Source organism: Erythrolamprus reginae, chromosome 10 (assembly GCF_031021105.1).
Source record: "Erythrolamprus reginae isolate rEryReg1 chromosome 10, rEryReg1.hap1, whole genome shotgun sequence".
Lineage (NCBI taxonomy): Eukaryota > Metazoa > Chordata > Lepidosauria > Squamata > Dipsadidae > Erythrolamprus > Erythrolamprus reginae.
In genome coordinates, this window is record NC_091959.1 from 12,975,168 (window position 1) to 12,990,103 (window position 14,936).

The window sequence follows — 14,936 nt, forward strand, 5'->3', positions numbered from 1 at the left end:
CAACTTGAAGATATTTGGACTCCAATTCCCAGAATTCCGCAGCCAGCGAATGCTGGCTGGGGGCTTCTAGGAGTTGAAGTCCAGATATCTTCTGTTGTGGTTAGCTCTGCCCCAGCTCCTGCCCCAAGGACTGTGGATGTGGGGGAGATATCCACATGCTGCAGGCCTGTTTTGCCCCCGGTGGAATCTGCTGATGAAGGCTCCTCTGACCAAGAAGACATGAGTGACAGGGAGGAGAGTGTGGTAGATAGCTCAGGAGATCAATTATCTACCTCCTCCTTGGATTCAGAACAAGAGTTAATGATACAGCCACGCATGCGGAGAGCGATGCATAGGCAGCAACAACTGAGAGATTATTATCAAAGAAAATGAGGCCACCTGTGGTTGGGTGGGGCTGTGGTGATTAGTGAGGCTGCTATAAATAGCAGCCTGTGGGTTTGGCCATTGTGGAGGATTATCTGATCGTTGTGTTTCATGACTGCTTTGCTGACTTCGAACTTTGTGTGCTGATTTTTCCCCGCTTTGAAACTAAACCAGGGCAAAGTGTGTTTCACTTTGTGAAAGAAGAAGGACTGTGAATTGCCTCCCAGCTGCAAGCTAAGTATCACAGAACTGATAAGGGACTTGTACAAATTACCAGTTTGTTTGCAGACGAGTGCTCTTTGCTATACCAAAAGAGGGCTTAGGCTAAGTGAATTTTCCTTATAAAAAACATTGTTTTGAATTTTCAAACGTGTGTGTGTCTGAAATTTGTACCTGTGAATTTTTGGGAATACCAGAGAGCCCGACAGAACATCTTCAAGTTACCAAGGTTGGGAAACACTGCCTTGGATAGATAGAGCAGGAAAAAATTGCAAAAGGAGATATTGGTGAGAGCTGAATTACTTCTGTGTACAGCCATGTGTGCTTACTCTCGTCTATCCCCACTGGTTACAATTCTTGGCTTTTCTTCCAATAAAGTTTACTGATCAGGAATTCTTGAGATCCTCACCTTGATGATTCTGGATTCGGAAGGGCATTAGGAATGGATTGATACACGGAACCAATAGTATTACACCACTCAGCATTCTAAAATGCCATCTAAAACGATTTGTGTGACACACCTACGCAAACATGTACAAAAATCATTTATTGTTCAATAATAGAACACATGTGCTTAGTCAACTGCGTTTTAAGTTGGAAAAAGATGGATCCAGATGCGGAAAGTAGTACGGTTCCTGAAAAACCAGACGTGGTTTGAAGCTTTAAATACAAAGAATAAACACACTCTCCAGGTTACTAGTCCTTTGTGTTGTCCACTGTACAATATCAGTTGCACAGCACTGTCTTTGTTTATTTTCTTCCATCGCTGTTTTCCATCGGTCAAATCTGGGACAAGCTGAGACGTTTCCAATTTGGCCCTCTCAATCATGCAGAGTTAGCATTTTAACGCTTTGCTGAAAATTGTATCTTGTATATTCTCTTTCTGCTCAAGATCCTCATGGACAATTGGTGGGCCACTGTGTGACACAGAATGCTGGACTCGGTGGGCTTTGGCCTTATTCAGCAGGGCTCTTCTTATTTTCTTATGTTCTTATCACAATTATTCTGTGCGTTGGGTGAACCTTTCGGCTTCTTTTTCGCTGTGGTCAGCTTGAGTGCCTGAAACCGGCAGTTCCTGAGTGCTGTTGCAGAACTGTTCTGGGGCCAACAGTGTAGGTAGCCGTTGTAGAAGTCGGTCGCTGTCAATTTCTTTTTGTGTACCACAGATCTGACTCCAACCCAACCTTCCTAGAAAGGGAAAATAGGAGAGAGAATACACACTCTCTCTCACACACACACACAAATCTACAAACCCTTCAGAAGTGATTCCACAGCTCACATTAGAGAAACATCTTTCAGCTGTGGTAAGGGGGACGTTTGCTCAGGTTTGCCTGGTGCACCAGTTGCGGCCCTATCTGGATCGGGACTCACTGCTCACAGTCGCTCATGCCCTCATCACCTCGAGGCTCGACTACTGTAATGCTCTCTACATGGGGCTACCTTTGAAGAATGTTCGGAAACTTCAGATCGTGCAGAATGCAGCGGCGAGAGCAATCACGGGCTTCTCTAAGTATGCCCATGTTACTCCAACACTCCGCAGTCTGCACTGGTTGCCGATCAGTTTCCGGTCACAATTCAAAGTGTTGGTTATGACCTATAAAGCCCTACATGGCATCGGACTAGAATATCTCCGAGACCGACTTCTGCCGCACGAATCCCAGCGACCGGTTAGGTCCCACGAAGTGGGCCTTCTCCGGGTCCCGTTGACTAAACAATGTTGTCTGGCGGGACCCAGGGGAAGAGCCTTCTCTGTGGTGGCTCCGACCCTCTGGAACCAGCTCCCCCCAGAGATTAGGATTGCCCCCACCCTCCTTGCCTTTCGCAAGATCCTTAAGACCCATCTATGTTGCCAGGCATGGGGCAGCTAGTACATGCCCCCCCCCACCACTTCTGACCATTAAATGTTATGTATGAATATGATTGTGGAATATTGATTGTGTTTTAAGATAATGGGATTTTAGTCATAGTTTTAATTATTAGATTTGTACATATATTGTTTTGTATTGTATGTTGTGAGCCGCCCCGGGTCTCCGGAGAGGGGCGGCATACAAGTCTAGCAAATAATAATAATAATAATAATAATAATAATAATAATAATAATAATAATAATAATAATAATAGCGATGTCGATGATCCATACTTTTTTTTTTTTTGACATCCTGATTGTGGAGAAAAAGAAAGTATGGATCATCGACATCACAATCCCAGGGGACAGTAGAATTGAGGAGAAGCAGCTAGAGAAATTAGTGAAATATGAAGATCTAAAAATCAAGCTGCAACGACTCTGGCATAAGCCAGTGAAAGTGGTCCCAGTGGTACTTGGCACGCTGGGCGCAGTGCCAAAGGATCTCAGCGGACATTTGAAAACCATCGGAATTGACAAAATCTCCATCTGTCAATTGCAAAAGGCTGCTTTACTGGGATCGGCAAACATAATTCGCTGCTACATCACGCAGTCTTAGGTGCTTGGGAAGCACCCGACTGGTGATGAAATACAAAATCCAGCACAGTGATCTCCTTTGCTGTGTTGTATTGACATAATAATAATAATAATAATAATAATTATTATTATTATTATTATTATTATTGTTAGATTCCAATTTTACAAGAAACCACTCAGTTTACTGGTTTTTAGAAACTTAGACAACCTATGGACACTCTTCAGAGACTCAACTACTGGGTTAATAAGATTTTAATACTAACAGTTGTGATGAGGGGCAGTGTAACCAAAGAAATGCTATAAATGTTTCATTTGACTGCCATTCCCTTTCCTCATCTCTCAGATAAAATGGAATCAGCAAGCATTCTAGGATCCCATCTGCCTTAAAAAGGAGTACAAATATCACATGTACACAAACACACACACACCTACCTTGCACTGGATCATCAGGATCTTTAATTGCTTGTGGTACAACACCAACCCTGGAGTAGCCTCTTTTTCAGCTACAACCTTATCTGTAGAACATATAAAGTTAGGTCATTATTGCCTCTGTAGCAGTAAAATCCAAAGTGTGACTAAAATCATATTTTGGTGAACTCTTAAAGGGGAAGACTGACCAGCTTAAATACTACAAACAATTGAATATATTCACAAAGAGCCTTGAATATAATTGTGCATTGGTTAGAATGCAGTGCTGCAGGTTAACTCAATGCCCACTGCCAGGAGTTCAATTCTGAGCAGCTCAAGGTGGATTCTGCTTTCCATCCTTCCGAGGTGGGTAAAATGAGGACCAGATTGTAGGGGTCAAAATGCTGACTCTGTAAGCCACTTAGAGAGAGCTGTAAAGCACTACAAAGCAGCATACAAGTGCTACTTCCATTCCATTCCATATTCTGTTCCGTTCCATTCTTGTTCTATTCTGTATTTTGTTGTATTTTCTATTGTTCTGTTCTTGTTGATTCTGATTCTATTCTGATTCTATTCTATTAATTCCTTTCCTTTCCATTCCATTCCATTTCCATTCTAGCAATTTAATTAATTTTAATTTTTTATTTATTAGCTTTGTATGCCGCCCCTCTCCGAAGATTCGGGGCGACTCACAACAATAATAAAACAATATTACAATGAAACAAATCTAATATTAAAAACATCTAAAACCCCATCATTTAAAACCATGCAGCACACACATGCCAAACATAAAATATAAAAGCCTGGGGGAGGTGTCTCAGTTCCCCCATGCCTGGCGATACAGGTGGGTCTTAAGTAATTTGCAAAAGACAAGGAGGGTGGGGGCAGTTCTAATCTCTGGGGGGAGTTGATTCCAGAGGGCCGGGGCTGCCACAGAGAAGGCTCTTCCCCTGGGGCCCGCCAAACGACATTGTTTAGTCGCCGGGACCTGGAGAAGGCCAACTCTGTGGGATCTTATCGGCCACTGGGATTCGTGCGGTAGAAGGCGGTTCCAGAGGTTGTTATTGCTATTTCCTAATGTCCTATGCATTATCACAGAAGGCAACCAAAAGAGACAATTCCCCACTTCTCCTTGTAGGTACCAGAGACATTCATTTCATGCAACATTTTTCTACAGCCCCAGAGTCTAAGATTTATAAATTAAAGACAAGGGATTTAATGTTCCTAGAAAGAAGAATGTACTCAAGGGGGGAATTCCGATTCCAAGAAAGTTGGGGGGAGAGGATTTCCAAAACAGGAAGTCACAAAGTGTTCAGTTTTGTTTCACAGACCATCTATTACCATTTTGACACTGAGAAGAATTAGGAGGTTCTCAATCTGAGTGCTAAAGGTTTTTTATAAGTACCAGTTAAATCTGGTAGCATTTCTTCTTCCTCAAAGTCCAATAGTTTTACACTGGAACCCATCCACAGCGTCTTTAGAGGCATCTAAAAACAGACAGCACCGTATAAGTCATATAGCTGTAGAAGATTACATACATTTCTTCTTCTTCAATAGAACCAAATTCCCACTTATATCAAATTTAACATGATTTCTTTCAGGATCAATTAGAAGAACCGGAACAGGTTTTCCTCCCAATCCGAGGAAAGACAAATATGAACATTTTTCACACTGAAATGAATCTGGTTTAAGTAGGAAGTTAAATCTACTACATCAGGGATGTCAAACTGGCATCCGCGGGCCAGAGGGGTCACATGCACACCCAACCCAACCCACGCCACACCCACCCCAGTTCTGCCAATGGGAAAAACATAGTGAATCGTCATGTGTTGGCAACGTGATGCGGCGAATTTGACACGCGTGTACTACGTATATATACTGCTCGTACATACTGTATTTTAACTGCATTTCAACTGGAAAGGAGCCATAGTAGAACCAAAAGAATTTGCATGCTGCCTTTGCCAAATTAAATTCTGAGAGGGGACTCCAAATTCATTAAGAGGAACTTAAACTCTTCTTACTTGTTTGTATGGCATAGTTTTATGTATGCTCTTATTTTATTCATTAAAAAATCCATCACATCCAACTGCAATATTTCCCTATTTTAAAAAAAATTACACTGTAATTCCAGAATATACAGTGGTACCCCTACTTACGAACTTAATTCGTTCCGTGACCAGGTTTTTAAGTAGAAAGGTTTGTAAGAAGAAGCCATTTTTCCCATAGGAATCAATGTAAAAGCAAATAATGTGTGTGATTGTGGAAACAACAGGGAGGGTGGAGGCCCTGTTTCCTCCCTGGAGATTCCTAGAGAGGCCCCACGGAGGCTTCTCCCTGCCTTTTCCGGCCCTGTTTCCTCCCAGGAGATTCCTAGAGAGACCCCACGGAGGCTTCTCCCTGCCTTTTCTGTTTACAGTTTCAGAGGCTCGGGTTTGTAGGTGGAAAATGGTTCTTGAGAAGAGGCAAAAAAATATTGAACACCCGGTTCTTATCTAGAAAAGTTTGTAAGAAGAGGCGTTTGTAAGTAGAGGTACCACTGTAGTTCTGTTCCCACCACCAACCCAGTTTCATCCAAGGGCTGAAAATCAAGATTATTTTTTTTGTAAAAAGCATCTTCTGAATTTAAATATATCCCCTGATAAGCAACCTATTTGCTGACCTTACCATGGCTCCTAAGGCACGGTCCATCCTTAATATCTGCTCAGCAGTTTGTTCTTCCCATTGAACGCAGCTCATTGCAATAGTGACTTTAGGAGCTTTAGAGGGAAAATAAAAAAGAATTGACCTTTTTGCCTCCCGCATCTGTAAACAATTTAAATGTTCTTTTCCAATATGACAGTAACATTTAGAAGCCATCAATTTCAGCTGACAAAGTAAGCGTGTTCCCTCTTCTTCCATCTTTAAATGAAGGGACATTGGACTTCCCTGACACCCTCAAAAATTAACCCTTGGTTGCCAAGCTTTCAAGTTCATAACGAAGTACAAGTTTAAAGGGGAGGAAGAAAGTAGGGAGAATCATGAAAAACGTATTACAACTGTCTACTTAGCAAAGGCTGATATCCTAGCTAGTTAATATCTTCATTGCATATGAAACTTGCGATAAATACCGTGTGTCACTCCTCCTTTGGGTTGCTCTTTCTTCTTGCTTAAACTCTCTGGTAAGTTTTGCAAAACGGCAATCAGCTGAGGAAAAAAAAATCCACAATGTAAGTCCAAATAAAGAACAGCTTCTCCTTCTCATAAGCACCAATTGAGCAGAGACAGGTTACAAGCGGTGTGCCACAAGGGTCTGTTCTGGGTCCTATTCTTTTTAATATGTTTGTGAGTGACATAGGGGAAGGTTTGGTAGGGAAGGTTTGCCTATTTGCCGATGACTCTAAAGTGTGCAATAGGGTTGATATTCCTGGAGGGGTCTGTAATATGGTAAATGATTTAGCTTTACTAGATAAATGGTCAAAGCAATGGAAACTGCAGTTTAATGTTTCCAAATGGAAAATAATGCACTTGGGGAAAAGGAATCCTCAATCTGAGTATTGCATTGGCAGTTCTGTGTCAGCAAAATCTTCAGAAGAGAAGGACTTAGGGGTAGTGATTTCTGACAGTCTCAAAATGGGTGAGCAGTGTGGTCAGGCAGTAGGAAAAGCAAGTAGGATGCTTGGCTGCATAGCTAGAGGTATAACAAGCAGGAAGAGGGAGATTGTGATCCCCTTATATAGAGCGCTGGTGAGACCACATTTGGAATACTGTGTTCAGTTCTGGAGACCTCACCTACAAAAAGATATTGACAAAATTGAACGGGTCCAAAGACCGGCTACAAGAATGGTGGAAGGTCTTAAGCATAAAACATATCAGGAAAGACTTAATGAACTCAATCTGTATAGTCTGGAGGACAGAAGGAAAAGGGGGGACATGATCGAAACATTTAAATATGTTAAAGGGTTAAATAAGGTTCAGGAGGGAAGTGTTTTTAATAGGAAAGTGAACACAAGAACAAGGGGACACAATCTGAAGTTAGTTGGGGGAAAGATCAAAAGCAACATGAGAAAATATTATTTTACTGAAAGAGTAGTAGATCCTTGGAACAAACTTCCAGCAGACGTGGTAGATAAATCCACTGTAACTGAATTTAAACATGCCTGGGATAAACATATATCCATCCTAAGATAAAATACAGAAAATAGTATAAGGGCAGACTAGATGGACCATGAGGTCTTTTTCTGCTGTCAGTTTCTATGTTTCTATGTTTCAATTGAGGTAGTAAGTGATCAGTTCTATCCTTACTAGGACTTAAACGATCCAGATCTTATTCTATGAGCTCTGTGATAGCCAGATATTATTCCATGTGATTCAATCCCTCTACTGGAAATGGAATTTGTGGACTTTTGCACTTTAGAGCAATACAACCAATGAAATAGCTTCGGGAACTATCCAGCTCCTTGGGCTCAGCTGTATTAAAAGAACGGGATGACGAGACGGATAAATAATCAAGCTGATACAGAATTTTATAAAATCTGGCAGAAAGTTTACAATTGGTGGAACACAAAAAAAGATTCTTAAAGATATTAAAATAAAATATTGAATAGTTAAATTTACTAGATTGAATATATTATATAGTGATACTCGATAGATAAGCTTATTTCTTCAAATTGACTTTAATTACAATTTAATTATAATTACAATTACATGTATATAATTGCTGGAAAGTTTTGAAAAGTTAATGTTCTTATGTTACTATAGATTAGATAGAGATATTTCATTTATAAGTTTATCTTTCTGTATTGATCTAAACTAGAATTAGTTTTCTTTTTTCTGTATTAAGAAGACTTCTATACTTAGCGGAGCAACTGTAGCTCCTTTTGGTGTTAAATGTTGTATGTCTTGTCTTGTCCTACATTTTTAAAAAATTAACAAAAATATTTGGGGGGAAAATGAAAGAAGTGGTTTACAAATCTATCAGAATAGTTTATTCTGAAGGAGGGAAGGAGGTAGAGGGAGAGAGAGGGAGGGAGGGAGAGGGGGAGAGAGGGAGGGAAAGAGAGGGAGAGAGGGAGGAGAGAGAGAGAGAGAGACTGAGACTCAGATGTTACTACAGATAGACTTACAATCAGCCACTTATAACCCATGACTGTTTGAAATTACCATGGGCTCAGAACAGGTGCATTCCAACTGATGAAACACGTTTGGCATTGGTCTCTATCTCCCATAACTGGAGAAAAAAATGTCATTAAACAAGGTGGTTCATTTACCAGGTTTGCACCTTCTTTGGATAACAGGGGTTCCAGTTTCTTTGCTGAGCAGCGAAGTGGAATGGCAAATTCTTCTTGTTTAATAATTGGGCCCACATCAAACCTGGGAAAAAAACATATTGCATGACGCATTCTGCCAGATTCTATATAGCAAAAGATCTTCAAACTTGGCAACTTTAATACTTGTGGACTCCAATTCCCAGAATTCTGGGAGTAGAAGTCCACAAGTCTTAAAATTGCCAAAGTTTGAAGATCTTCTATATAGGATCTAAAAACCTAGTAAGAGGTAGTGGAATAGGCTGGACAGAGAACACAGTACTGACTGCTGCATTGATACAGAAGTTTTTTCTATTGGGCATATCAAATCATAAATACAAAAAAAGATATATATTATTTAATAGTTCATATATTAGTAGCAGCTAGGTTAGTTTTTGCACAAAAATGGAAAGATAATGAGATTCCAAAAGAAACAGATATTTTTAAGAAGATTTTAGACTGTGCCGAATTAGATATGATGACGAGACGGTTAAATAATCAAGAAGAATCAGAATTTTATGACATCTGGCAGAAAGTATATATTTGGTGGGAAACAAGGAAGAAGAGATAAGTGTGTTGCTATATTATTTTGCATATTTGAATTTAGTATTAGAATTGCATAAGATGGTAATTATTAGTACAAATATAAATTTTTTCCATCTCTTTTTTCTCTTTGTTTTTTATAAAACCTTTTTCTTTTTCATATATATCTTTATAAATTTTGATACAGATTTAGATTTATATTAAGATCGAAATTTTTACTCTATATAACAATATGTATTTTATAGATAAACTTTTTACTTTTATATTAAGACTTCTATTTTGAGTGGAGCGACTGTAGCTCCATTAAGTGTTATATGTTTTGTTTGTCGTGTTTGTTACTTTGAAAAAACCAATATTTTTTTTTTTTTTTAAAAAGATACAGAAGTTTTTAAAAGGCTTTTTAATAACGGCCTTTGTAGCTTTCTACTTCAACCTCATGCCTTGTGCGGAAATCTTCAAACCATTTTGGGCAAAAGATTATCCCATCTTTTATAGAAAACCTCCAGGGATGCTGCACACACAATTTCAGAATAAGTTAGAATAGAATAGAGCTGGAAGGGACCTTGGAGGTCTTCTAGTCTAGCCCCCTGCTCAAGGAGGAGAACCATCTCAGGCAAGTGACTGGTCCAGTCTCTTCTTAAAAAGTTAACCATAATTATTAACCATAATGGTTAAACCTATATTTTTTTAAAAAAATATCTTTATTAATTATTTACATCAATACAAAAAGAAACAACACAATATTTACAGAAGAAGAGATTACAAAAGAAAAGAAACATACATACATACACTCAAGAAGAAATAAAGCATTATGCTTTATACATAGAGTATTTTTGGTATCAGAACTTAATAAGTGCACCTGCTGGATTGCAGGATAATTGGTTTTTTCAGCTTATTCATTTATAACATTTTTTTTCTTATTTACTAATACACATAGATCCCCTTAGTTTATTAATATCCATTTCTCTGCGATTAATTTCATTTCCTCTATATTTACTCCATGGTATAATGGTGCCTTGAAACAACAATATTTACTAATTCTGACTTAATACCAGTAATTCTCATAACAGAGCAAATAAGATAAAGTTATGAATGATTAAACTAGACTATTATTCGATTTCTATGTTACTTATACATTTTGCTTTTATCTTTTTTATGTGTTATCTAAAAGACAAAATTGAACGTTGACAATAACTATGACCGGGCTAAAGAAAATTTACATAGTTTCGGAAGAATATATGAACCGATTCTGTACTCGCCTATATTTTAATATGTATTTTAGATGTATTTTTGATGTATTGTTATTATTACTTCTTCTTTTCTTTTTTTTCTTTGTTTTTCTTTTTTGTTTCGTCCCTTTGTCTGTATTATATTTGTAAATAAACTTTCTTGAAAAAAATTTTAAAAAAATTCTCATAGCCAGTCTTTGTAGACTGGATGTTGAATTTAAACAGCTAACATACCTCTTAGGCCTGATCTGCATAATTGTGACCCCGGTTGCGGTATCGCCATGGAGCACGGTGTGGACGATTGGTGCAGGGCCACGCCACCGCGGAAGGTAGCTGGGGTGGACATTCAGCATGCCGCTGGGACAAAATAATGGGCAATTAGAGCAAGATGATAACAATCCGGTAACATTTGTATTTACTATAACATTGTGCTAGAATGTTGCAATATCTAGTTTATTTTCTTACGAACTGCATGCAAAAGATAAATATTATTTCTCAACCAGAATTTGGAGGCTGTTGCCCGTTAGCACATGGTTAGGGCTGGAAAGAAATATACTCTGAGCAAGTTAGAGCAATGAAAAAAAAACCTGCGAAGACTTGGAAAGGCTTGGAAAACATTCTTCGCAGAGAGAAACAATGAAAGAGATTGCAAGGTAAGAGCTAGTTAGGGCTGTGGGGGGGGGGGGTCGAAGCTACATTCAGAATATAAGACGCACCCTAATTATCAGCCTCCTTTAGGGAGGAAAAAGGTGCTTCTTATACACTGAAAAAAACTGTAATTATTTTTCCAAAAAAGGGTATACAAAGTTAGCAGGAATTATTAAAAAAAACCATGTAGAGTCATCCACATTCTTAAGCATAAAACGTATCAGGAAAGACTTAATGAACTCAATCTGTATAGTCTGTAGGACAGAAGGAAAAGGGGGGACATGATCGAAACATTTAAATATGTTAAAAGGTTAAATAAGGTCCAGGAGGGAAGTGTTTTTAATAGGAAAGTGAACACAAAAACAAGGGGACACAATCTGAAGTTAGTTGGGGGAAAGATCAAAAGCAACGTGAGAAAATATTATTTCACTGAAAGAGTAGTAGATCCTTGGAACAAACTTCCAGCAGACGTGGTTGGTAAATCCACAGTAACTGAATTTAAACATGCCTGGGATAAACATATATCCACTGTAAGATAAAATACAGGAAATAGTATAAGGGCAGACTAGATGGACCATGAGGTCTTTTTCTGCTGTCAGTCTTCTATGTTTCTATGTTTCTATCCAGTTCATTTGCAACATCGGCCAGAGACCATAGTTCCCTCTAAGCTGAGCAGTGAGCAATCGCTCACTTAAAAATCATCATCAACTCAGAGTTTTCCAAACCTGCCCAGAAGCCGAGAGGGAAAGAGTGAGAGGGAAGGAGAGAGAGAGGAAGAGAGAGAAACAGATAGAAAAAAGAGAGGAAGGAAAAGAGAAAGAAAAAGAATGGGAGTAAGGAAGAGAGAAAGAAAATCAAAATCTAGTTTGAAACTAGCTCAACTATTTAAGTGGCATTTTGATATTGATAGAGTTGCCCTATTATGAGCTCACTGTTATAGACACACAGTACAGTATTTTATTTTGAAATTCTCTGAGGCAAAACAGGGTGGGTTTTTTATTTGTTTGTTTGTTTGTTTGTTTGTTTGTTTATTATTTTTGTGCCGCCCAGTCCCAAAGGGACTGCCGCTCAGACACTATACTTTTCCGCCCACCCCCCCACAAAATTAGAGGGAACACTGCCAGAGACAATCTCTTCCCCTAGGCCCCACTAACCAACATTGTCTGGCCAACAGGACCTGCAGAAAGCCAACTCTGTGGGACCTAACTGGCCGCTGGGATACATGAGGAAGCATATACTAAGAAAGTGTGTTTTTGTGTGTGTGATCATTCTTACTAGGGAAATTTTCGGATGAGGTCCTCACTAAGCAGACGTCCAAACGATGCCACCACGCCAAGGTCAAAATTCTCACACGAACCTACATCAGGCCAGATGTGGACAGGGAGCTGAAATTGGTCTGCGTACTTCTTCACAGGGAGTACCTTTGAGTGACTGGGGGGCAGAGTCACCACCTCCAGGTGATCCACAAGCGCTTTCTGGTCTTGGGACTCTGCCCTTGCAGGGGGGAATAGAATAGAATAAAAACTTGATCGTCACTTTAAATGTACCACCAATCAGCATACATTAAAATGAAATTTTGTTGCATCAAAAGGTAACTGTTATACACATACCCACATACAGGTATGACACAGAGAAACATGAGTCTAGTTTGGGTGTATACATGCACATGCCAAGAAAAATGAATTTTGTGAGTTTACCAGACGGATGGCCTAGGGAACAAAGCTGTTACAGAATCTAGTAGTCCTGCTAAAAATACTTCAAAACCTCCTTCCCAAGGGGAGCAACAGAAACAGACCATAAAATGAGTGTGTGGGGTCCCTAACAATGCTTCGAGCTCTAAGCACATAGGACTTATAAGCAGCATCCTGAATAACAGGAAGTGAGCTTCCTATAATCTTCTCCGCTGTCCTCAGCACTCTCTGTATGGACTTTCTATCTGAGGCACTGCTAGCACCAAATCAAACAGCGATGGTTTTGAAGTAATAGAAAATATTTGTAGCTCAGGTTTTAGATTTTAGCAGGGGTTTGGTCCAAGCTTGTTTCAATTTTGCATTTTTTTAAAAAAAAGTCTCAACCATGCCTCTTCAGAAAGTGGTCAGGACAAAAGGAGAAAGATGTGCTCTCCTCATCCGATGCTGGCTTGAACACTTCACTAAGGATAACACACGAAGAAGCCAAGTCAGACTGTTAAGTATCTGCACCCCCAGATGATTAATATGTCTCACCACCTCCACAGCTGTAGCAACACATGGAGGTCCTTTAAAAAGACTTAATAGCAATAGCAATAAGACTTATATACCATTTCACAGTGCTTTGCAGCCCTCTCTAAGCGGTTTCAGAAGTCAGCGTCTTGCCCCCAACAATCTGGGTCCTCATTTTACCCACCTCGGAAAGATGGAAGGCTGAGTCAACCTTGAGCCTAGTGAGATTCGATCTGCCAATTTGCAGGCAGCCGACAGTCAGCAGAAGTAGCTTGCAGTACTGCATTCTAATCACTGCGCTACCATGGCTCTTAAATATTAAAACTACTATTTTAATGGGATTGCCAAAGAAAGATGAGCAGCTGTATTTTATCACAATAAAGTGCTTATTTTCGGAACGTTTATGAATTCACTTGGAAATGTAGGGAACCTTACATTACCCATTACTCAGATCCAGGGTTTAGTGGAGTTTCTATATTCAAAGTGTTCCCCATATTGAATTTCAGTTCAATCCCTATCTATGCTATCCTATGACCTTGTCAGGGGCTTATAATTCTGCCACTGACCTATTGCCTTTGCTCTTCAGGGATATGAGAGCTTGCAGGTCATATTTAGAGCATGCATTATGACTCTGAAGATTTTAAGTTATGTATCAAGCCTCTTCAATTGAAGAGAGTCAAGTCTGTTGGAGAAAAGAAAACGTTCTTGTCCATGACAATTAAATTAGCCGATAATGAGATTAATGGATAAGTAGCTCTGTCAGGTCTAAGTCAGCATCTAGAGTTTCCCCCTACAATTCAAATACAGCCAGGCAAAGCTTTTCTTATGCAATAAATCATACATCTCTAATTTGTGTGCTTAACTAGTATAATACTGTAAATCAGAACTGGGTGGGTGGATTCACTCAGGAAAATACTATGGTCAGAGGTCTTCAAACTTGGCAACTTCAAGACTTGGGGATTCTAGGAGCTGGGGGGGGCACTAAGCTGGAGTGACCTTCCACATCCCCCCCCCCTCGCCTGTTGGGGTTCCTCCCACCCTAAAGACCCACCGGGCTGCCTGGAGCGCTCGGAGGATCTCTGCGGAGAAGTGGTCGGTGCCAAAGAAGAGGACTCGCCAGGGGGGCTTTTCGCGCCGTGGGGCCTCCCACGCGGGGGTCGCGTGGCCCCTCCCGCGGCCCCAGCCCCACCCGCCCCGGCAGGCTCGCAGGAGCCGCACGCTCATCGCCGTCCCGGCTCCCGCTTTCCTCACAAGCCTCTTGGAGGTCGCGTCCTGATGACGTAGGCGAGGCTGAGCGACCATGCCTGAACGTGATTAAAAGCGAGCTCGCCGCGGGGGCTTCTGGGATTGCTGGAACCCTGGGACGCCCCTTAGGTAGCCATAGCAACCGGGGACTCGTCGTATTCATGGCGACCTCTGGGAGCCTTTGCTAGGGAAGGCTGCCGGGTTGCGTGTCAATGTAGTCGCGTTCAGACAAGTTGCTTGAATTAGTGACTGAAGCTCCCCACCTTTCTGGATTCCCACACAGATTATGCAGCAGTTGCTCTTGTTCACCCAATAATTACAATGAGCCACCGATGAAGGGGCGTGCATAAGTGCACTT

At 40.4% G+C, this 14,936-nt stretch overlaps 2 protein-coding genes across 2 annotated transcripts in view; both read right to left on the reverse strand.

Annotated features, from left to right (window-relative positions):
* The window catches only part of ANKDD1A (ankyrin repeat and death domain containing 1A), a 350,194-nt gene that overhangs the window by 81,576 nt on the left and 253,682 nt on the right, over window positions 1-14,936 (reverse strand). The window lies entirely within an intron of this gene.
* On the reverse strand, window positions 1,115-14,639 carry MTFMT (mitochondrial methionyl-tRNA formyltransferase). Its single transcript, XM_070762096.1, has 9 exons — window positions 14,385-14,639; window positions 12,408-12,626; window positions 10,719-10,841; window positions 8,677-8,779; window positions 6,538-6,613; window positions 6,095-6,186; window positions 4,836-4,917; window positions 3,455-3,537; window positions 1,115-1,770 (listed from the first exon to the last, which is right to left on the reverse strand). The coding sequence occupies exons 1-9, from the start codon at window positions 14,633-14,635 to the stop codon at window positions 1,558-1,560; spliced, it is 1,242 nt and encodes a 413-aa protein (XP_070618197.1). The 5' UTR covers window positions 14,636-14,639; the 3' UTR covers window positions 1,115-1,557.